Here is a 25490-nt window from a genome sequence, read left to right as displayed (position 1 = left end):
TATATTTCAAGAGGTTTTATATTAAGTACGGTTTATAGCCTTTCGCTAGTGTCTTTGAAACAGGGTCAGGCACACCCTGTACGATTATCTCAGAGTCAATCCCTCTGACGCACATAATTCAGATACCTCACAGCACTAATCTCTTTCCCATGTAGTTGTTTTGCATTGCGTTAAACTCTACAAGCTGTCATCCCTATGTCTGTCTGTTGTACCTAGAAATCCACTTATGCAATTAACTTATCTGAATAGCATGTGCTTCGATGAAAGGCACATTATTGAGTTTCCTCTCATTTATGTTATGTTACCAGCACATGTAAAAATGCATTTATGACCATATGGCGAGATGACCAAAATCTTATATCTCGATATGAGTATTTTTTATTTTTTTTATTTCACGATAACGATATATATCATGATATAGTTATTTTTGCTTTAAATTCCAATTTCAATATCTCAAATAAACTAATACTAGCCTAACTAACATAAGTAAAAAAAAAACCCCTCAAGCTTACTGAAGACAAGTAAACAGTCTAGACAAAGAATGTAATTAAAAGGAGATCAGGAGAAAGAAAAAAAGAAAACAGAAAACAGGTGTTGCAACGGCGTTAAAGCGCATGAATAGTAGTAGGTACTCTATCTTTATAAAGCGGCACCAAACTATTCCACTAAATCGTTCTGTTTCAGACTGTTGACTTCGCACCATCTTAACAACCGCGAAATAGGGTTGTGACGGTGAGGAAACCGTACAACACCGGTAATACCGGTATCACCGGGATGGGGGGGAGGTTCACTCTTTTGCACCTCGCTTTTAAATCACAAATTCAAAAGTGAAAGTAAAATTCGGACGGCCACACGAGCATTCATAGCGGTGCGAAGCAGACCGAGCGTTTTCAAATAATTCCTATGGAAGTTGAGCTTCCATAGGAATGAACTGAAAACGCTCCGTGCCAGTGGACATCATTATGAATGCCCGTGCAGCTGTGCTCATTTTACTTTTGCTTTCAAATTAGCGGCAATTGTGGGGCAGCAATTGCTTAAATGGTGAGTTATTATTCTTAATGAAAAACAAAACAATTAGAAAAACACAACTAATCCTTTGCAGGTTCTCTATTAGCACTGGGTCTCTTCTGCGACTCGCTTTTGGCGACTCTCGTTCGGCTCACGCTGCATTGAGCAGATGCGTTCAGTTTTTAATTGCAGTGTCTGTTTTCTAACTGAACTAAATGATTTTATTACTATAAAATGTCAAAACGATAGTGGGGGCAGTGCTGTGGTGGGCAAGTGATGTAACCGATGTTGTGGCTTAACGCAGGTAACACCGTCAACACCGACTATCACAGCAAGCCTACCCGAAATAGTTCCTCGCCATAGAAAAGCACCTCTTCACCATTTCAAAGTGAAACTATTGCAGGTGTTTTTCATGGTAAGTTATTCAATTTAAGAAAATCTTTCCGTTTTTATAATTTTTAGTGAAATTATTTGGTAGTCAGAGATGGGGTGGGGCGTCAGGTTTGTTTAAAGGCTGGGCGGGAGGTGGCGGGTTAACCAAAAAAGTTTGAGAACCACTGTGTTAATGACACAGATGGCAGAAGGTTTATTAGGCTGTTGTCACTTTAAGACCTAATGCACTCGTCCAATGTACTGTTACAGATGCATTTTCTGCATCTGATGCAACGGTTTACATTCACTTAAGACATAAACGACTGTTTATACTCACAAAGACGGGCATTTTGACACGTTAGTGTGTGTATTTGACTGTTCAAGCCTAATAAGTCGGCAAAAAGAACTCAATTCAGTACTCAAGGGATGATAGGTTACAATGCTCAACCACTCCAAAAAAAACCAACAACAACAAAACAGTTGTAAGTAGAAAGCAATGGGATTAGAACATGGAATGCTGTAATTGGTTACAACACCGTAACCATAATCATATTGTGCAGCAAATCATACATTAAATTAGTAACAAACATGATAAAACTTGAAGCATTTCTGCAAATGTTGGTTCTTCACTAGATCATTTCTTTGTTTTAAATATCCACACAAACTGTATGCATGCTAACAAATCTGAGCTGGAGAAAAGCGCCATGTGTCTTTTTTGAAAATGATTTTCTGACACTTTGAAGCAGCTTGAAAATAATTCACTTTATCAGTTTTTTCATACTGAAACCTACATTTGTCCTGGTCACCCTCTGCATTTCGATTTTAGCACGGTTGTGAATCCAGCACTGTCTGCATCCTCTCTATGCTAATTTTAGCCTTTCATCTTCTGAGCATAGTAGGCATCAAGGGATCCAATCTCGCCACAATCAGGGAGTCAAAGATGGCCACATAGCCAATCTCCTGTGTTCATGTTTAATCATATGAGAGATGACCGTGTCTGCTATATGGGTTTGCTTGTTTTATTGCAGCCATGGAGTCGTCTGTGTTATTAGAAAAAGGGTTTCATTTGAGGACAGTCTGCTTCAGAACATCACTGTGACCTTTGACCCAGCTGCGTTTGAGGGCCTCACTGGATTTTTGATTTATTTTCTCACTCTGATAGAGATAGAGTTGATCTGAAATTGATAGATACATACTTCAATAACAAAAGCAAAATGAAATCTTGATGCATAAGAATATATTGTTGGGGTGGGGGCACATGCCTTAGGAAACCAATTTCAGAAGAAACCAAGCCTTGAAAGAATGGTGAAATACAGAGGCTCTGTTCCGAAACTTAGTCAACTGCCTTGCTATATAGTGCCTACATAGAAAGTTACCTTCTAAGGCAGCCTCTTAACCCAAGTGACCAATTTCAATTGACCAATATCACTTCCATTAGGGCTGCGACAATTAAAGGGTTAGTTCACCCAAAAATAAAAATTCTGTCATTAATTACTCACCCTCATGTCGTTCCACACCTGTTAGACCTTCGTTCATCTTTGGAACACAAATTACGATATTTTTGATGAAATCTGATGGCTCAGTGAGGCTGCATTGACAGCAAGTTAATTTACACTCTCAAACGCCCAGAAAGGTACTAAAGTTATTTTTTATAGTTCATGTGACTACAGTAGTTTGAGAATACTTTTTGCGCACTTAAAAAAACCAAAATAACGAATTTATTGAACAAAATCTAGTGATGGGCGATTTCAAAACACTGCTTCATGAAGCTTCGAAGCTTTACAAATCTTTTGTTTCGAATCAGTGGTTCGGAGCGTGTATCAAACTGCCAAAGTCACGTGAACACGGTTAACTAAGCCTCGTTTACTGAAATCACATGACTTTGGCGCTCCGAACCACTGATTAGAACAGCGTGAGGGTAAATAACTGATGACAGTTTTTTCAATTTTGAGTGAACTATCCTCTTAAACATGGGATATTTTATAATTCACAAGTATTGCAGTGTATATAAGCCTCCAATTTTATTTATTTACTAAAAAATCCTCTGTGTCACAACATTTATCCCTCTTGATGAACTGACTGTACTCATTGACAGTGCACAGGCATAATCACATGAACAAAGGCATCAGCTCACACACTCATCCGAGTTACTCCGTTAATTAGCTTTCCTATTCAGTTCCTCACATTCCTAATGTGTTAATAATGGTTGGATCCTGCTTTCAATAACACTTTGGCTGCCAAGCCGCTAACTGCGAATACACGCCAATGCTCTGTGATTCTGTCCGCTCAGCCCTTCCAAAACCTCCTCCACTATTATTACACACATTATCCATTACTGTCTTTCTCACATCATCCCTCTATTATATTAGATACGTCTTCCTTCCAAAAACACACATTTAAAGACCCTATGAAATTGCCTGATGATGGCAAGTATGTGATTCATACACAACTATCCTTACCCTGCTGATAATAAGCAAAAAGAATGCAGAGATAAGTAGTGAAAAAATTGTGTACTCCAGGGTCCTAATTAGGTCAGCATGTTTTGCGTCTTTGAGAACTCATTTAAAATTCTGCTTCCGCAAGGAATCGGAATATGATTTTGATGTTAATTATTCCATCCCCCAACCCCACCACCCCCTTAATGCTAGACCCCATGATGCTTTGTGTGCTCTGAAATGTTTCACATAGTGTGTGTGTTTGATATGAAGTGTTCTAATATAGCTCTGTGGCACATCTGTCCAAGTGGGTCACTAATCTTGTATTGTTTGGTGTGCTTCTGCAGAAAACTGTTGTGTTGCACTTTCTTTAGATGTGCTTTCAAAAAAAAAAATGTCCAAAGTCCTAGAAGGTGGTCAGCCAAGACTCAAAGAGTGCTGGCGCAAATGTTCGCTGACAGTTTGAAAGAACACCCATTAACTCACAGCACAATGGCTCTGCTTTTTCGCCAGTGTTTGCCAAGCTTTACACTGTTAGCGGCATTAAACTCTTCTTTTTCATGCAAACAGGTTGTGCTGTTTAATGCAACTCACAAAGGAGTGATCGCTCTTTAGTCTTTCATACAGATGTTACTTACTTGTGGTACCATAGGTCATAACAGGCCTTTCATTTTTGTCCTATTGGAATTCAAAACTAAACTAACTTATTAACTAAACTTAACTATTTAACTAATTAATAATTTAACTATTTATTCAATGAACTAAACTAATTTATTACCAGTAATTACATAAGGTCTGTGGACAAACTGAGAAGTGATCAAGAACATTGTTTGTACAATAAACAGGGCCATCCTTAGGGCGGTGCAACTGCGGTGAATGGACCGAGGGACCACCCAAACCCCACCCCCCGGAACGCAATCATGAACGGACAGAGGGGGAACAAAACCACAAATCCAATTCAATTATGACGACATTGTTAAACATTACGACATCAAACCATTGTTAAGAATGAATCATATGCACGGATGAATTGTTCAAAGATCTATAAATGCATGTTGACTTTAAAACAGAACAGGGCACGCATTTCATGAAAACACAAAAAATGAAAATAAAAAGAAGCTCATTTTTTTTTAATATAGACTATTAAAGGGTTAGTTCACCCGAGAAGAAAAATTCTGTCATTAATTACTCACCCTCATGTCGTTCCACACCCATAAAACCTTTGTTCATCTTCGGGACACAAATTAAGATATTTTTGATAAAATCCGATGGCTCAGTGAGGCCTGCATCGCCAGCAATAACACTTCCTTTTTCAATGCCCAGAAAGCTACTAAAACGTATTTAAAACAGTTGCAGTGGTTCAATCTTAATGTTATGAAGCGACGAGAATACGTTTTGTGCACCAAAAATAACAAAATAGCGACTTTATTGAACAATATCTAGTGATGTGCGATTTCAAAACACTGCTTCATGAAGCTTTGAAGCTTAACAAACCTTTTGTTTTGAATCAAACTGTCAAAGTCAAGTGAACTATTGAAGTTTCAAAACACTTATGACGTAACGAACCCTCGTTTACTGAAATCATGTGATTTTGGTGCTCTGAACCACTGATTCGAAACAAAAGATTCGTAAAGCTTCGAAACTTCATGAATAAGTGTTTTGAAATCGCCCATCACGAGATATTGTCTCTATTTAGTTATTTTTGGCGCACAAAAAGTATTCTCGTCACTTTATAATATTAAAGTTGAACCACTGTAGTCACATGAACTGTTTTAAATATTTTTTTTTTAATCAAAAATATCTTAATTTGTGTTCTGAAGATGAACGAAGGTCTTACGGGTGTGGAACAACATAAGGGTGAGTAATAAATGACAGAATTTTCATTTTTGGGTGAACTAACCCTTTAAACATTTTGTGACATGTTTTCCATCCAAATTCGATTTATATTTATTACTTTTATTACTTGCTTTCATACTTTTACTTCTTACTTTTCTACATACAGTGTATGTATACCTATATATTTTATTAGATATTTTTTGCATTTTGTTTTATTATTCAATTTCATTAGACTGTCTTTATTGTAATTCAGTATTTTACTGTTTAACAGTAAATATTGCCATTTAAAATTTAGTTTTATTTAAATCGGTAGTGTGATTCAAAGAGTAGTGTGTAAACTCTTTACAATGTGAAATATGTATAATACATTATGTACTAAATATATAATTTATTATTATTATTCAAATGGGTTGCTTAATTGCCATTAAAATGATGTCACAATGCAAACAATTTCAGTGGTCCTAAAAAAAGGCTTTATTTTCCTTAACAAACATAATTTTATATTTCTTTGTTTTGACCCAGACATTCCATAAGATTTATTCGACTACTCTAAATTCTGTCAGTGCGATGCCAGTTCACACCGCATGAACAAAGTCTTTGCAAGAATCGCACACAGTGCTTGTTTTAGTCCAAAGAAGGGTTGTCATGGAAACGCTGCACTTAAATTCACCATCCAGACAATATAAAAGCCCAGAGAGGTGTATCGGGGTGAAAAAACAACAAGCCTTTTCAATCCCTTTTTTTTTCTTCGTGTCAGTTTCTCTCTCCAGCTCTCTCTCTAGCTTCTCCCTCTGTCTTTCTCTCCTTGAAACGGATAAGAACAAATATTTACAAGTCATTTCTTCTCTATTTGTTTGGGATTTATGCAAATGACTCGAGGCAGATTATTTTGGGAGCGCTGGACTCATTTTGAGATTGTGTGGGGAGAGCTGACGAAATGTGAGATGATATGCACTATGAAGTAGAGTTACCTGCATGATAAAGAGACAGAGAGAGAGAGAGAGAGAGAGAGAGCAAAAACGCTGTTATCGCTGCAGAAACAACCCTTTCTTTTCGCTGTAAGGATTGCATAGCAACAGTACATCTCAAAGCCAGAGAAACAGATGCATCTCCTTGAGGAAGACCAAGGAAGATGTGTCAAAGGTAGGAATCTATCAGGACTCACACAGCAGAGGGAGTCAGAGCAATGTTTGCTAATGAACCTGAACTGTACTGTCTTTTACCATTCAAGAATTTCTTTGTGGCAGCGAGGGAGTGTGATTACAATCTTAAAACTGTTGTTGTGTGCTAGCTAGGTCAGAAAGAGCTCGAATTTGCAGGTTATTTTGGGACCTTAGCTCTGGGTAAGATCAGGATACCTAGACATTTCCAGAAAACCTAGATCGCTGGAGGTAAACATCTTTCGCCTACAAGAACAGCGTGTACGCAATGCTAAACATTTTTTGTTTTGTTTTCTGTGAAGCTCTCAATTGAATGATGTAATGTTTAACGTAGAAGTCTTCTGCCAGCACAGCAAAACATTTTTAGGACAGAGCAGACACGTCATTTAATGTGCAGAAATGTTTAAGATAATGCAGACTATATCGGCAATCCAAAATGGAAACAGATTTGCTGTTCTGTCGTTAGTGGGGCTGCCTTAATTAAGCGTCCCACCCTGGCCCACTTTCTTCTGGTGGTGGGCTGGTGATTAGACACAGTGTCATCCCACAATGGGAGCCATCCAGCTCTGCAGCTCTTTGAAGTGTCAGGTTTGGATCCAGGTCACTTGCAGTTCAGAGCATGTTGGGTATTGAGAGAGAACTGTTGTGTACACCAGTAAGGCTTTAAAAATCTAGATAGAGATAATTTAGTACATGATTTAATTTGATAATTGCTTATTAAATGTGTTAGTGATGGTTGCCTAGAACAAACACCTAAGTCTAGGTATTTAAAGGCCTACTGAAGTGCCTTGAAATGTGCAGCATTATTCAGTGTGTTGACATAATATCCTCTGAAACAGGAAGACAGGGTGGGACATATCAAAAAGCTCCTCCCCTTTTTTAAATGGCTAATAACGTTTTGTTTATATCACATCTCAGCTCAGAGCTGTTGAACTTGATAAAGCCTCAGTTTCCTTCTAATCTCTAATCGTTTCCCCTACTAATCTCCACCATATTGCTTTAAAATATAGAATTCTGTGCAGAATTCAAATGAGTCTATGATATTTTGTCTGCGCCGACTCACGCATATGATTCGCTCCGTGCTCTTTGTGGCTCTGGACCGGAGCAGACCGTGTGTGCTCTGTGAAAACAGAAAACAGTAAATGTGTGAACAAGACCGATTTCAGCCGTAGCTTTAGTGTCTATTTATAATGTAGGGGGCGGGACGCTTCAGATTCTAGAGTATTTGATTGGACAGAAAATCTGATGAGAAGCTAAGGTGCAGAGTGATGTCATCAAAATCGTTGATTCATATTGGCGAATGTTTTGAACTCCTATCTTCTAAATGCGAATTTTGCTGTTTTGGAGCACAGTAGCTTATAGCTAGATAACAGTAAAGCTAACATATTCACAGTGTTGGGCAAGCTACTTGGAAAATGCCGTGAGCTAAGCTAGCAGTTACTCTACATTAAATGAAGCTTCACTACACTGAAGCTACCCCCCTGGGAAATGTAGAAAGCTAAGCTACATTAACATGGCAAAAGTAGTTTACTACATCTAAGCTTTTTTTATTTTTTTTTATTAAATTTTTATATTGAACCAACTTCATTCCAAGTCAATGCCATCTCAGTGATCAATAAAACAATTCCTCTCCGTCCTCACCCTCTGCCATCAAGTAAATGTCTCGCTTGTCAGCCCAAGGATTGGCTCATGATGTCACCATCTGGAGCAGAAGGCGGTGGTGATGCACCAAAAAGCTGGTTGCCAATCGCCGTAAAATATGAAGAAGTCACCATCATATGGAAGTAATTCTGTCAGCTACACAGGTCCTTGTCTGGCGGTGGCATCACTTACTAATTCAGGATCAGTGATCCTTATATTTCCAATTTGAGCTTGAGCTTTAGAAATGCTTGGGAAAATGTGGCTTGTGTGGACGCTACACCACTACTTGATCAACAAATGAGCTTTGCTACTGAAAAGCTATTTGATTGAGAAAACAGCAACGCTGGCACCAAGCTATTGAGAAAATAAGTTAACTTAGTAACGTCACTACTTTTAGCGATGCTACTGGATTGATGTTGATGCTCATGTCCTGAACTCTCTTTTAGTATCTGATGTTATTAATCCCAGGGAGAGCATTACATATGGCCGTGCTATATGCTGCTTGTCCAGTATGATCTTTTTGTCAACCTAGAATTCCTCACTGTTTGCTTCACATTTCAAAGGTCTCTGGATCTTTCTGGCTTTAGAAGATGATATTTGGTGGGATAATGGTGGTGGGTGATATTTGGTAAGATTTACATATCAATGGAATGGTGATGGACAGAGGGAGCGTTTCAAGAGAGCAAGGTGAACGTTTCATCACGTTTGACATGAGATGGTCGGGCTGGTCTCAGAACTGTTTTCAGCCCAATTTTTGATTTATTCTTCCAAATTTTGCCAAATTCGGTGACTTTCCGTGTTATACAGTAAATTTCGCTTTATTACTGGATTCTGTGATTCCGTTTTCTGCATCAAAGAAATCATAGTTGAGGGATTCTGCATGTGCCAAGTTCTTATAAATGGAGTCTTTGTGTTCATTTTTGTTTCAACAAAGGTTCATCAAAATGTAGTGACTCTAAAAGTAATACCATATTTACCTTGCACTTGGAAAAAATTTTACACATTATTTTCAAAGAAATTTTTTAAATATATTTTTCAAAGTAGAAGTATGTTTTACAAATATCATGAATTGTTAAGTCATAAATATCATTACATTTTTGTGAGGTTCTACCACATGACATTTTACAACCTGAATTAGCCTTATCGTGTCATGAAAATGTCAAATTATCTGATACTTACTTACTGATATTGAAAGTCATATGGGGTATCCTTTTTATGATATAATTTCCTATTTATTTTTTGAGACATAAGTTAATTTCAACGAAACCGCTTTACTGTAAATATAGTAATGAAAGCATATTATTCAAACTACTTAAACAGGTTTCTTTTTCAAGAATATCTTTCATTTTGATGAGGAGGTTCTTCTTCATTATGGTATCAGGACAGTTGTACAACCCTGGTATTTTGGACTTTATACTCCCTGTGCACCCATAAATAATAATAATAATAATAATAATAATAACAATAATTTTATTTCAGAAATTAAACATGTTCATTGTAGAAGGGTGTATTATTTTATATAGAAGTTTCTTTATGTATGAATGGCATTTAAATATATTTTTTAAATAAATAAATAGATATAGACAAAAGTTGTTTGACCCTGAGATATTCAGGCAAAAAAGTAATCAGAGATATAAATAAAGTTATTTATAAAAATTTTAATTTATTTATAATATCACTTATTGTCTTAAAGGTGCCCTAGAACTCTTTTTCGCAAGATGTAATATAAGTCTAAGGTGTCCCCTAAATGTGTCTGTGAAGTTTCAGCTCAAAATACCCCAGAGATTTTTTATTATTCAATTTTTTAACTGCCTATTTTGGGGCATAATTAAAAATGCGCCAATTCAGTGCGTGACCCCTTTAAATGCTTGCGCTCCCCGCCCCCAAGCTCGCAACTCTAAAATACATTGCATAAATGCACAATAAGTTCACACAGCTAATATAACCCTCAAAATGGATCTTTATAATTGTTCGTCATGCAGCATATCTGATCGTGTAAGTATGGTATTTATTTGGATGTTTACAGTTTGATAGTAGCCTATGCTGTGTCTAACGGGCTAAAACTAACGTTACACACTGTTGGAGAGATTTATAAAGAATGAAGTTGTTTATGAATTATACAGACTGCAAGTGTTTAATAATGAAAATAACGACAATGTTCTTGTCTCCGTGAATACAGTAAGAAACAATGGTAACTTTAACCACATTTAACAGTACATTAGCAACATGCTAACAAAACATTTAGAAAGACAAATTACAAATATCACTAAAAATATCAGGATATCATGGATCATGTCAATTATTATTGCTCCATCTGCCATTTTTCGCTATTGTCCTTGCTTGCTTGTCTGCATAATGTCTGTTGATTTGGCTGTGCTGCTCCAGACGTTTCTAATGCTTTGAACATGAGCTGGCATATGCAAATATTGGGGGCGTACATATTAATGATCCCGACTGTTGCATCACAGACGGTGTTATGTTGAGATTCGCCTGTTCTTCAGAGGTCTTTTGCACAAATCAAATTTACATAAGGAGGAAACAATGGTGTTTGAGACTCACTGTATGTCATTTCCATGTACAGAACTCTAATTATTTAACTATGCTGAGGTAAATTCAATTTTCAATTCTAGGGCACATTTAATGTAGATTATAAAATAGAATTTTCTTTTTAAGCAAACATGCTAATATATCATCTTCTGTGCCTCCCTTACAGCTGACATCATATCTACGGTTGAGTTCAACTCGACAGGAGAACTCCTGGCCACTGGGGACAAAGGTGGACGCGTGGTGGTCTTCCAGAGAGAGCAGGAGGTAATTCGGGATATCTAAAATCTAAAGGATATTACTACTACACTCGGCACAGATAAAATCTGAATGGATGAGCCATGTTGTAAAATGGCGTATACAGTATAATCACACCCAATATCCTGTCAGCACTGTTCCCAAAATAGTACTATGAATATACCAGTCTTGCAAATATGGTAGTCCTAATCTTCTACTGACTATTATTTTTGTCTGTGTGTGTGTATGTATGTGTTAGTTATAAACCTTCAAACATCTAAAAACACCTCACTCTGTTGTCTTTCATCACAAAAGTGTGAAAACCCCGGTGTCTACCCCTCCTCGTCTCGCACTCGCATCATCTTTAAAGAGATTTCATGGTGTCTGTTAATCCTCACACCATGATTCATGCCCCACTCTGTTTCAGACCCCCTTTAACCCCCTCCCTCCCACCGAGGGCAAATCTGTTTCCATTAATACCCTCGCCTTCTCTCGGCCTGTCTGAGTTCTGCTTATTGATTTAGACGCTTCCCAAGGTGAGAACTGACCCTGAAGGTTTCCACGCTCTGATCGGTATTGAGATATTCCTCTAACCCGGACCACCTTTGTGCCTTGAGATCCTGACCTGCCTCACTTAAATTTCACGGCCTTCAGCAACAAAGAAAAAATCAACACGCATTCCACATGTAACTGTAAAAGAGCTACACAGAGACTTAATATAAGCTAATGTTTAGGCTGAAATTTTCAGTTATCATTTGTTTGCTGTCACTAATTATGTCCTAAATGTATAATTAGATTCTAGCATTTTAAATGTAGACCGCTGTATGAATTGTAAATGCAATCCTCTGATAATGCGTTTGTCATGAATAATAGACATTAAATAGGCAGTGAAATAAACTGTAAAAACAGGCAGTGAAACAAGGCAATGCACCACATACTCATAGAATGTCCTATTTTATTATTGATTATCTTGGTTTGAACCATAAACAACTTATATCATTGCAGAGTAAGAACCAGCCTCACCGTCGGGGGGAGTACAATGTTTACAGCACCTTTCAGAGCCATGAGCCCGAATTTGACTACTTGAAAAGCCTAGAGATTGAGGAGAAGATCAACAAGATCCGCTGGCTGCCTCAACAGAATGCCGCCTATTTCCTCTTGTCCACTAATGGTGAGCAAACCCAATGTGTTCTCTTCATATGATCTGATCTGACATGTGAAGTAACCCACCCATACTCGGAATTTGTCCTCTGCATTTAACCCATCCAGTTTGTGCACACACATTAGGAGTAAAAAATACAATATATTGAATTGTTGGAATTAAAAGGGTGTTCTTTAAAAAAACAAATAACATGCTACTTTAAGCTACACTATATTGCCAAAAATATTGGGACACCTCTCCAAAGCATTGAATTTTGGTGTTCCAATCACTTCCATGGTCACAGGTGTATAAAATCAAGCACCTAGGCATGCAGACTGCTTCTACAAACATTTGTGAAAGAATGGGTCGCTCTCAGAAGCTCAGTGAATTCAAGCGTGGTACAGTGATAGGTTGCCACCTGTGCAATAAGTCCATTCGTGAAATTTCCTCACTACTAAATATTCCACGGTCAACTGTTAGTGATATCATAACAAAGTGGAAGAAATTGGGAACAACAGCAACTCAGCCACGAAGTGGTAGGCCACGTAAAATCACAGAGCGGGGTCAGCGCATGCTGAGGCACACAATGCGCAGAAGTCGCCAACTTTCTGTAGAGTCAATAGCTACAGACCTCCAAACTTCCTGTGGCCTTCAGATTCGCTCAACAACAGTGTGTAGAGAGCTTCATGGAATGGGTTTCCATGGCCGAGCAGCTGCATCCAAGCCTTACATCACTGAGTGCAATGCAAAGCGTCGGATGCAGTGGTGTAAAGCACGCCGCCACTGGACTCTAGAGCAGTGGATACGTGCTCTCTGGAGTGACCAATCACACTTCTCTGTCTGGCAATCAGATGTACGAGTCTGGGTTTGGTGGTTGCCAGGAGAACGATACTTGCGTGACTGCATTGTGCCAAGTGTAAAGTTTGGTGGAGGGGGATTATGGTGTGGGGTTGTTTTTCAGGTGTTGGGCTTGGCCCCTTAGTTCCAGTGAAAGGAACTCTTAATGCTTCAATGCTTTTGGACAATTTCATGCTCCCAACTTTGTGGGAACAGTTTGGGGATGACCTCCTGTTCACCAGTGCACAAAGCAAGGTCCATAAAGACATGGATGAGCGAGTTTGGTGTCGAGGAACTTGACTGGCCTGCACAGAGTCCTGACCTGATGGAACCCGATAGAAAACCTTTGGGATGAATTAGAGCGGAGACTGCGAGCCAGGCCTACTCATCCAACATCACTGCCTCACCTCACAAATGCGCTTCTAGAAGAATGGTCAAAAGTCCCATAAACACACTCGTAAACCTTGTGGAAAGCCTTCCCAGAAGAGTTGAGGCTGTTATAGCTGCAAAGGGTGGGCCAACTCCATATTAAACCCTACGGATTAAGAATGGGATGTCATTAAAGTTCATGTGAACGTAAAGGCAGGCATCCCAAAACTTCTGGCAATATAGTGTATGCCTGTGAATTGGCTACAATGATTATCGCTTCAAAATAGACATTGTTGACGCTCTTCACAGAGAGCTTACACAGATACGTTTGAAAGCGTTTGAAAGCAGGCGTCTATCAGCGGATCCTTAATACTGCTTTCAAACACTCCCATGCATCAGAGATATCCATTAACAACATGTTTTTGAAGTGTTGATCATTGTAGCCAATCACAGATATATATCTGTTGAGTGCGTGAACACAATGGCCAATCAGAGATGTTTAAGAATCCGCTCAACAGCGCTCAAAATGCTTGGGGGAAATGCTGGTATCGTCACATTTTTAAAATTTCAATACTGACTTGGTAACATGTTGTTCACAGTGCCTGTTAAAGAATTATGCTGTTTTTTTTTTCCCTGAAGAGCGACTGCGGCAATTAAAAGTAGCTCACGGGGGCCAGTACAATTTTTCTCTGCTACTAGCATCACAAACACTGCTTACACATTGTCGCTCATATCATCTCTCTTCCCAGATAAAACTGTGAAACTATGGAAAATCAGTGAGCGAGACAAACGACCAGAGGGCTACAATCTGAAGGATGAAGATGGCAGGATACGGGACCCCACCACCATCACAGCTCTGAGGGTAAGCAAAGTCCCTTTAAATCAAGTTCACTCGCTGGTCTTTTTGCTACGCCACTGGCAGTAGACATATAAACTCAACACTTCCCACACGTCTAATCCTGCTCTTGGAAGGCCACTTTCCTGCAGAGTTTAGCTCCAACACACCTGCTTGAAAGTTTCTAGTCGCTGTATCTGAATATGCCTACTTCCATACTATATAGTATGCAAAATACAGTACGCCAAATTATTAGTATGTGTGAATTAGTAGTATTCGAAAAACAGTAAGTCAAAAGTGCCCGGATTACATACTACTTTCACAGAGATTCTGAAGTGTGCATCCAATGAACAGTTTACTGTTGCATGAGGCCACGGGAGAGGGTTTGAGAATGTAATGTGACAGTGACAACATGGCGGATGTAGTATGTACAAATTTCATTGATATTACTCACATTTGTACATTATAGCAGTACTTCTCAAACCTGTTTGAGCACTGTTAGACTGCCTAAAAACTTTTAAAAATGTTTGTCAAACAAACAGATTGGTGTGCAATGGAGAGCAGCGTTAAAAATATCTAAAAGGTACTGAATGATGCCAATTTTTAATTTTTTCTTGACTTCTCCTAACCATGCTGTCTCCCCAAGCATAAGGAGAAAGGGAGTCTTAATCTGTTGGCTCTAGTATGTGAAGCGAAAAAAATAAGGTCAGGCTCTGTTGTAATTTGGCAGCCATAGCTTCCCCAGTGGAAGTGGGCACTTCTATCGCAACAGAGGAGGATTATTGGTTGGAAGAAGGAGTTTCATATCTTGCCAAATACAGCTGACAAGGTAGGGGTTTTGGGTAGTATTTTGGAGACTTAGTGTCATCAAATTGTTGATGGACCTATTGTTTGAGGTGTGGGAGTGGAGGAAGGCCTGTGCATTTGCCAGTGTGGACCCAGAGGAATATACCCTCCTACATACATGGATTCACACTGTGTAAGTGGAACGTGTCCAGCGGTGACCTGCTGCTACAGCTGGGGGCAGCTGATAAATGTCAAATGTTAATGTTGTGTAGATACTGTGGTATTCTCTCCTGGGAATCATTAGATTGATGCCAGGCAGGATCTTTTTTGTCATTTCAGAGTATACAGGGCTTTTTTCTCCTTTGGATTTTTTGGCAGCTGCCAAAAAATCTCACATTGAGTAATTGATTCGGGGTTTTTTATGTATTTTTTTACACTTTTCATGATTTTATGAGGTTTGTATTAGGGCTCGGTATTGATACAATTTTCACGATTCAATTCGATTTCTATTCACATGCTTTCGATTTGATTCAGTATCGATTATTTTGGATGTAGTATTTCATTGGCAAATTTTTGAGAGGAAAAAAATCTCATCTAATGCTGTAAACTACACATGGGAGTCAGTTGGTTTACTTTACTATAATACTGAAGGTTAAAATTAACTTACATACAAACACAAATTACACTCAATTATGTTTTTATATAATAAATAATGTTTAGAATTACATAATAATTTTTTTTTAAATATAAACATTTAAATCATGGCTGTCATAACTGATTTATTCAAACATGCATTAAATATTGAGGAACATTAAAAATTATAATGAATATGTAATAGTGCATAGCTATGTTTATCAAAATGTTGCTTTCTAGAGTTCACTTTTCTAGCTGACTAATGAGTTTATGGTCACTGAATATGTTTTTCTGAGGTAAATGTTAATTGACGTCTTTCCGTGGCTGAAACATTGATTGAGCGATTACACGAGACATGATACAGATTTCGGTAAGTTGTACTGTATCTTTTAACATACCTTCAGATGTTTAGTCATGTATTTTTCGCACTGTAACTGGTATTAAAGCGGAGGAGAGGATGTTCACATGCGCTCTGTGCTGCCGCTTCTCTTTAACTGAGGCGCTAAAGCGATCTGTCACACCACATTAAACAGCACCAAAATGGTATTTATTTTTTGAATCTCATAATAAAATGGACATCATTTGAAATCTGTGACTTTGCTTCATATCAAAAGTAACAAAGCACAAAGATTATTGTGATTTATTGGATGGGAAGCACTTTACATGTTCTGTTCATTCATCAACTGAGAACAGACTAGACTAATCAATTATTGGGATTTAAGAATTGATATTGGTTCGTAAAAATGAGAATCAATTAAAATCGAGAAATCGATATTGTTTACTCAGCCCTAGTTTGTACTGAGCCCGCACATGACATGCAGGGGAAAAAAACAATTTACTAATTAATTTCCTTTATTTGCTAAATCGTGTACACAGTTTACTTTTTTGGCTGTGTGAGATTCTCCAGCTTTGTAGTTGTTGAGCAACCAAAGCACGAGCTGTTAAAGCTCCGCCCTCTTCTGGAAAGGGGGCCGGGAGCAGCAGCTCATTTGCATTTAAAGGGACACACTCAAAAATGGTGTGTTTTTGCTCACACCCAAATAGGGGCTGTTCACAGACACATTCTGGGGACGCCAGAGACTTATATTACATATTACATCTTGTAAAAGGGGAATTATAGATCCCCTTTAAATGATTTGACTGTAACCATATACATTGATATCGGCAGTCTTAGTGAGTTTGATTCATACATTGTTTGTTCGTGTTGTTAATCATATGATGCAGTGAACAGTTTATCACTGCTGCAGTTCATATTACAGTTTCCTCTACATAATGTTGATTATTAGGGACAAGAAAATAGATATTTTGTCAAATTTGAATTTTTGAGAGTATGAGTGAGTTTAATTAATTGATTAATTGATCGTTAATCTAGTTAATGATTTAATGCATTTAGCACTGCTGTAACTTATAAAACAACACTCTCCAACAGCAGAATGCTACTTTTCATTCTTTTAAGGTTAATTCCTAGTCAAATTATAATGATATCTTAGCTTTATTTATCATTTGTGATTACATTTTCTAAAGATATGGCCAGACGTGCAGTCTACCAATGACATTAGAGGTACAGCACTGGGAACTCCCACAAACATCTTCACAGTACAGAGACTAGCGACATGCAGCGACAAAGTCCCCGGCGGTGTGAATGGGGCTTTACCCCTGTTGTTTTTAGGCAGCTGATTCAACACTCGGAAATGCACAGAAGTTTTTCCCTGATGTGGGGCATTTGAGGAAATGTTAGTGTAATTAAACTCCTTTAATTATGCATTGCCTTGTTGGACCAGGTGCTCCAAAACACTGAGCTGTGGCTCTCCTTAGGGCAACGCAAGTTTGAATCTGTCGTAATTCATAAATAACAATTTTAAATTGTTAAATATTAATTAATTGATTGAAATGTATTAATTGCACCAGGTAAATATAGTGTAATATAGTTTTGCCTTCATCCAACTACTTGGCTGTACTAAAGGATTTTCCGTTTGAGAATTTCTCAGTAATTATGATATTGATTTACCCAGCAGTCATCCACTCAGAAAGGTGTCAATATTCAACCCCAGTTGTACTCTAATCCCGTCATCGCAGAATGATGCTTTTTTTTTTGTTGTCTTCATTCAGGCCTATTCGACGAGAACTCGCACGAAAACAAAAGGCGGGATTTATCGCATGAACCAATGATATCCAGTCATAATTGATCATAGCCAATCATAGCGCGATGGAGGCATTGCCTTCTCTCATGTGACTTTCTCACATTCATTCTCAGTTACCCCCTACCAAACCCACCGCTCGCTTTAGGGGTTCTGTTTTAACTCATTGGGATCAAGGGAGGTGAGCCTTCCGCTGTAACCTTACCTGCGGGTGATACTTATAAAAATGAGTGACTTCTACACTTTTTAATGTCACATTTTGTAATATTTGCGTTGTTTTAATTTTGTAATATTGATTTTTCTCATCAAGTTTTTTTTTTTTTTTGATGAGGCACTACCTCCGTTGCCTCCTCGGAGGAAACGCCCATGCTAAAAAGTATACATCTAAATTTTGAATGTAAGTTGATTAAGACTGTAAATGTAAATATTATGGGTTACCAAATCTGGAACAGTTCCAGGTATTTCGACCTGCATCCATTAATTATTTAGCATGAATTTACACCTCTCTTTCTCTTGAGGATACAGTAGACTGGTGGCTCTGGATAGGGGATATATTTAGGAGAGTGTTCTTGAGACGGCTGTAATGTGTTCAGGGCAGCAGTTCCATCACCTCTTCCTTAACTAACACTGCAGCCCTCTGGAGACCAGAGCACAGAGAGCTGAAATCCTCTCCCAAATGTGTGTGTGTGTGTACAAAATCAGGGCATTTATCATTTTGCACAGACTGAGCAGAGAGGAGAAGGAGATAAAGGGGGAGGTGAGGGTGGATCCCTCGCAGGGACTCCACAGGATACATCTGCCCCAACTGTTATCCAGAGAGATGAGGGGCTACCGAGTGTTTACTGCCTTCATCTGTGTCTGCACTCCAAACATGAGGGGATTCACCCAGCAAAATTGTTTCTGCTGGGGGGAGGGGGTTGTCACTGTCAATAAAACCGTGAATCTGAGACATCTTTAGGAAGACATGTACGCTTTGTGTTTAACTGAAAGACAAAGAAACATGTCGGCTGTTTGGATGTTTGGTTTTGTTAGGCTAAGAAAAGGAGCCTAGTAGAAAAATTATACTTTCCAGGGACCGACAGTAAGGATGGCGCAATGGCCTAGTGTGAAAGGGTTTCAGAAGAACTGTTCATTGTTCTCATGCATATGATTTTGTGTTTCTACAAACAAAACAAAAAAAAAACCCATAGAATTAAATCTGCTCCTCGATTTTAGTACACAGATTATTGTTTTCTTGTTTCAGACAGTCAGTCTGTGCATTAAGCCCTGGGTATACTTCGTTTTTTTACGTGTACGCTAGCGTAAGCACACAGCCGAATGCACAGCCTTGCAAAGTATACTTCACTTGACTCATATGCATACACAGGCAATCGACGCATGCGCAGTTTTGAGCAATCTTTTGCCACGAGTTACAACCTATGTAAATATATTTGTATTCATTCATGCTAGAGTTCCCCCATACAAATGAGGGCACTTTCTAACCTCTTCACACAATCTCTCATCTATGTAAGCCTCCATTGTCACTGTAGCTTGCATGCGTTCCACTCTGTTCTGTTTATGCAGGTTTTCTTTGACTACCTTGTGAATCGATGCCCCCAGGGCATGGTTGCCACCTTGTGGATAAACTAATTACTGCAAAAAATTAAATGTGCATGTGGGACCTGCACGTACAATGTACGCGCGGTTACAAAAATCTAGCAGTGCACTCTTCTGATGGCGAAATTCGGGTCACGCGCACTATACGTTGACCTTCGTGTAGGCATTAGTGGTGGGGATTTGTTACATTGTTGCAACAGTAGGTGGCGGCATGTGACTGTCTTTATGAATGAGTAATGATTAACCTAACTGATTTATTCAAAGATGCTGATTCATTGAGGAATGAAACATGTGACTATCTTTGAATTATTCACTTAACCAATTCATTTAAAAACACTAATTCATTCAGGAATAAAAAAGGGAATGGCTATATCTGAATATGCATACTGTCCTATATAGTAGTGCTGCACGATTCTGGATAAATTGAGAATCATGATTTTTCAAACAGAGATCACGATTCTCCCACGATTCTGAACAGATAACTAAACAACATAACATGTAATTTATCAGAGGTTCTGACAAAATGTTAATTGCTGCAGTCTATTTAAAATGTTTAATTAATTTGAATGAATTATTATTATTTTTTTTTATTATTATTTTGAATGAATGTTTCATCGTTTCATTGCTGGATGAATCAGCCTTTTTGAACGAATCTGAATTGTGTGGTTGAAAAGACTGTTTATAAAGCTGTTTCATATCTAGACAACTGCTCTCTCTGGCTCACTGGCAGTGCGAACAGATTTGAATGTTCTGGTGTGATTTTGTCAAAAGTTTAATAGACACAGGCGAATCGCTGTCATTTAGAAATGAGATTGCGTAGGTGTCTGAATTGAGATCACAATCTTTTAATGATTAATCGTGCAGCTCTACTATATAGTAGGGAAAAATCAAAATGGCTACATTCACACTGTCAGTTTTTGGGATTGACAACCCCATTTACTTACTGGTGTGAGTCTCGAAATGTCCCGTTCACACAGCAGTTTCTCGAATACTGTCTGTATGAACGTGCTACAGGAATCAAGCCCTTATTCTCTTACCAGTAACGATAATGAAAGTGACCAAAGTAATATCAAAGATGCCGACCTCCATAAAACTATAAAGTCTCACCACTTTTGACACAAGCATTCGTCAAATTGGTCGAATCTTCATTAACTTCTGATACATTTTTGAATATATCTGGGTGGAGAGCGGACAATTTGAGTCGTCTGTAGAACACAAAACTGATGGGAGCAGCTCCAATGGAGAACAGTGATGGATCTAAACCTTCACATCACACACAGCTCATATCTCCATCACTGAAAATTACTGAAACCAAACATGAAAACCCACAACGCATGGAAGTCACATTTGTGCAGCACAAAGCAGCTGTCTCTCACTGTATGTGAAAAGAGTAGTGTGCCTGAATTCATTAACAATCATTAAAAATCAATCAGTTTAACATAACTGTGTCATTCTGGGCAGTGTTTCCCAAAAGCATCGTAAGCCTAAGTTGATCGTAGCTCCATTGGTGGCAGTGGAGCTACGATCAACTTAGGCTTACGATGCTTTTGGGAAATGCTACCCTGTTCTGTGTTTTGAAGAAATAAGTAGGCCAGCAATGGTCTGTGCTGAAAGAAAAATACGTATTTATTGTACTACTCAACATACTCTCTTATAATCCATGCTGATTTATGATTTCTGTATTAACATTAACATTAAATCAATGCAAAAGATATGAATAATGTATAATGTGTTAATATAGTGTACCCACATATCCAACCCCCTCTTATCATTAGTGACTGAATATCCCAGCAGTCAAACTCAATTAACGCTTGATTGAGAGATAATAACTTCAATCAGTCTCGATTGGTCCTGTCAACTGAATTCATGACGCTATGCTCCATGGGCTAATTTTATTATTGAAAGCACATGTAGGGTAGTAGAGGACATACCGGAAATCTAAAAGACCAAATTAGAGTCACAATAGAACAAATCGGAATTCTCCCAAAAAAATGCTTTATTTTCTTAAAGAAAGGTGTAATTTATTTTTCCTATTTAGAGTGAAATATGACGTGAAAATTAAATTTGTCAGACTAGCCTAACTCTTTTTTTTTTTCTTTCTTTTTTTTTTCTTTTTTTGTGAAATAACTCAAAACAAATTTTATGTAAAATGAATTATAAATGGTAAAGGCTGTAGAAAATGTATTTCAAAGGTATATATCAACAATAGGACATCCCTCACCCCACCCCCATTCTCTAACGGAAATAAAAGATGGAGTTCCCATGTGTTAGGTGATAATGACCTGCCTCGGTAGCGTGTGCCCCTCCTCCACCTCCCACTGCTCGATGATGAGCGTTCCTCATCTCTGTAGTGAGTAGGACATGTCTGCCGTGCCACTTCTGTCATTAGTGGAGGGCTGCGCATATGAAAAACATCACGGGGAGTCGGACACTGACTGCGACGCAATACCCCTCCCATGAAGCACATGTAGGAGCATCAGCCCTTAGATTAGTCATCATTAAAGAGATGGTAGACCTGTGCCTCCTATCACCACACAGCATTGTGGGAGCTAGACTCCACACGTCTTCAGATCTTGACAAAAGACCATCTCTGTTATTGCAGGTGCTGTATGGAATCTGTGGGGTTTTTTTTCCAGAGCAAATAACAATAACATATGTTGTATAGCATTTTTCAGTGGTCAATGTAGAGTAGATGCCAGTATTAGATACCAAAGGACAGGGTAACCGATGTAATTACAATTTATAAAATGGATAGGTTTGGTCCTGCATGATGATTGGTCAATACAGTGTTCCAGCAGAGCTAGAATACAAAAAAAATAGTAACAGATTTGATACAAAAAAAAAAATCTGTATCTGCATAGAAACCCTTGACAGTATTATATTATCCACATGATTTTTTTCCATGCATATGTTGTGTAACCTCTGCGCTACCTCTGTGAGCAATGGAAAAGCGATCTTCACAAATGTTAATTTGTTATTTATTATTTATAAGTCTCTTTTCCTAACCATGTGTCTTTCTCCTCCTCTCAGGTGCCTGTATTGAGACCCATGGACTTGATGGTGGAGGCAACACCTCGTCGCATTTTCTCTAATGCTCACACCTATCACATCAACTCCATCTCTGTCAACAGCGACTATGAAACATACATGTCCACAGATGACCTGAGGATCAACCTGTGGAATTTGGAGATCACAAACCGAAGCTTTAGTATCCTTTTACAGGCAGATGGTTGATGACAATCTTAGATGGTTGCATGTCTGAAAAATTTTGGGTCTCTGTTTTTTGTCATTATATGAAAAGAATTGAGAAAATTCATTCATAGTAACTTTTACCTTTTCAGAAGCAACTATTAGCTCTAACATTAAATTAGAACAGTCTATCTCTCCATTCTCTAAACTGCTTGTTCTATGTGGGGTCACAGGGTTGCTGGAGCCTATCCCAGCACTTCGGGGCGAAGCGAGGGAAACACACTGGACCGATGGCCAATCCATTACATAGCTAACAGCAACAGACACACATTCACACTCAAACCTCCAAGCAATTTATTGTTTCCAGTCTAACTTGGAGGAAACCAAACCAGCACAGGAAGAACATCCAGACTCCAGACAGAAAGGCCTCATCCAGGCTTTGAACCGGAGACCTATTAGAAGATTTAAATTGTAAAAATTGAATACCTTAAGTAATGTGCCAAGTAAACATATCTATGATAACACATACAGTTTGGCTAATGAACTATAGGCCTGTTACTTGATGGAGGAATTGATGCAAAGTGCAATATTATAAAAGTTAAGCCTTTTTGCGTCATATATCATGGCATTCCTCAACCATTGTAAAATCACGGTAATGCAGGGCTTCACTAACTTTTTTACTAGGAGCACTGTAGCCCCTTACTGAAAATTTTAGGAGCACAAGCATAAAATTTGGTGGCACACCTTAAATCAACCCTTATTTACATTTTTCCCCATTTTGACTATATTACTGACAAATGCCTTAACTTTAACCAAAATTACAATATGCAAGTTTTCAAGGCTCCAGATTGAGGGCAGCATCATCATTCATAATTTCTAAACATTTAAGGGTTAGTTCACCCAAAACTGAAAATTCTGTAATTTACTACTCACCCTCATGCCGTTCCACACTCGTAAGACCTTCGTTCATCTTCGGAACGCAAATTAAGATATTTTTGATACAATCCGATGGCTCAATGACATTTCCTCTCTCAAGATCCATTAATGTACTAAAAACATATTTAAATCAGTTCATGTGAGTACAGTGGTTCAATATTAATATTATAAAGCGACGAATATTTTTGGTGTGCCAAAAAAAAACAAAATAACAACTTACTTAGTGATGGCCATTTTCAAAACAATGCTTCATGAAGCTTTGGAGCATAATGAATTAGTGTATCGAATCAACTGTTTGGAGCGCCAAAGTCACGTGATTTCAGCAGTTTGGCGGTTTGACACGCGATCCGAATCATGATTTGACACAAAAGATTCATAATGCTCCGAAGCTTCCTGAAGCTGTTTTGAAATCGGCCATCACTATATAAGTCGTTATTTTGTTTTTTTTGGCAAACCAAAAATATTCTCGTCACTTTATAATATTAATATTGAGCCACTGTACTCACATGACCTGATTTAAATATGTTTTTAGTACATTAATGGATCTTGAGAGAGGAAATGTCTGGCTATGCAGGCCTCACTGAGCCATCAAATTTCAACTAAAATATCTTAATTTGTGTTCTGAAGATTAACGAAGGTCTTACAGGTGTGGAACAGCATGAGAATGAGTAATAAATGACAGAATTTTCATTTTTGGGTGAACTAACCCTTTAATAAAAAAAAGAAACTTTACTTGAAAGCATTTGACTATTCCTGCCACAATTCCATGATTATAGTTAGTGTTACTACATTAAATCCATGGTGAATGTTAGAGATTTGTGGACTGAAAGACTTGTTCATTCATGTTTCTCCTGGTTTCCACGTCAGCGTTTTTTGATCTGATATCTACGGTTAATAATTCTGCGACGAATTTGAATGCTTCTCACTAGATCTCGCAGTGATGTTATGAATTCTGTGGCGAAATCAAATGCTTTCTTCACTGCACTGGATCTCTCAGCGTTGTGTAGTAACAGTGTCATGTGACTTAGATCAGCTTGTGAGTAGCTCACGCCATGAGTTGCGCTGCGCTGTCTATTATTGGTTGAAATTGATAAATGGTCCGTAAAGCACAAATGAGTAGAGCAGTTTCATTCCGCTTTCATTTCTTTTGCCATTTGATGTTGGTGGTTGCGCCAGCGCGACCGCTAACAAAATTTTGGTTTCACCAGAAGGAAAAATGGTTGCAGTCTGGAGCCCTGTAATGCACTACCTTATTGCTATATTTTTCCAGAAGTCACTTTGTATCCAGACAAAATAAATACATACAGGCTTTTGTTACTAAATGAAGAACAAAGGGATTCAGCTAAATCATCAAACAAACCCAATAAACCACCTGCAGACTGTCTCTGCTGTCACTTAATTCTGACAGATAACACCTCTGTGATGTACATTACGCCCATTACCCTTTATCAAGTGTCCGCCACTAATCCTGACCCCTGCTTCGCCCTCCCAAAGGTAAATAGTGTCCAGCTTACACAGGCACGCATCCCTATTGATCATTATTGATTTCTGTTCTTAAGGACCCTGCAGAGCTGAGATTGAGGAGTTTGTGGACTGTCTGTATGGGTGATTCTGTGGAGTTGCTCATGGGAGTTGGAGAAAGCCTGTCATTTGCCAAAGGTCACTTGCAGCATGTCGTGATGGATAACCTGTCACTACCCAACACCAAACGGATAGACGTAATCTTATATGTATGGCTCCTGGAGCTCTTTTATTGGACGTTTTTGATATAAGCCAATTCTGAAAGCACAGATATCA

General features: G+C 38.4%; 1 protein-coding gene across 3 annotated transcripts in view; it reads left to right on the top strand.

The window, feature by feature from the left end:
- The window catches only part of ppp2r2bb (protein phosphatase 2, regulatory subunit B, beta b), a 99784-nt gene that overhangs the window by 69580 nt on the left and 4714 nt on the right, over positions 1-25490 (top strand). For 2 of the 3 annotated variants that reach the window (XM_048165170.1, XM_048165171.1), the window contains exons 2-5: positions 11166-11263; positions 12239-12404; positions 14330-14442; positions 22599-22776. In XM_048165170.1, the coding sequence (XP_048021127.1) occupies positions 11166-11263; positions 12239-12404; positions 14330-14442; positions 22599-22776 (555 nt within the window). Of the gene's footprint in view, positions 1-6420; positions 6795-11165; positions 11264-12238; positions 12405-14329; positions 14443-22598; positions 22777-25490 lie in introns of those variants that run through there. The other variant, XM_048165172.1, reaches the window with a different exon arrangement.

This window comes from Megalobrama amblycephala, linkage group LG18, assembly GCF_018812025.1.
Source record: "Megalobrama amblycephala isolate DHTTF-2021 linkage group LG18, ASM1881202v1, whole genome shotgun sequence".
Classification (NCBI taxonomy): domain Eukaryota; kingdom Metazoa; phylum Chordata; class Actinopteri; order Cypriniformes; family Xenocyprididae; genus Megalobrama; species Megalobrama amblycephala.
This window is presented reverse-complemented; position numbering and strand designations above follow the sequence as displayed.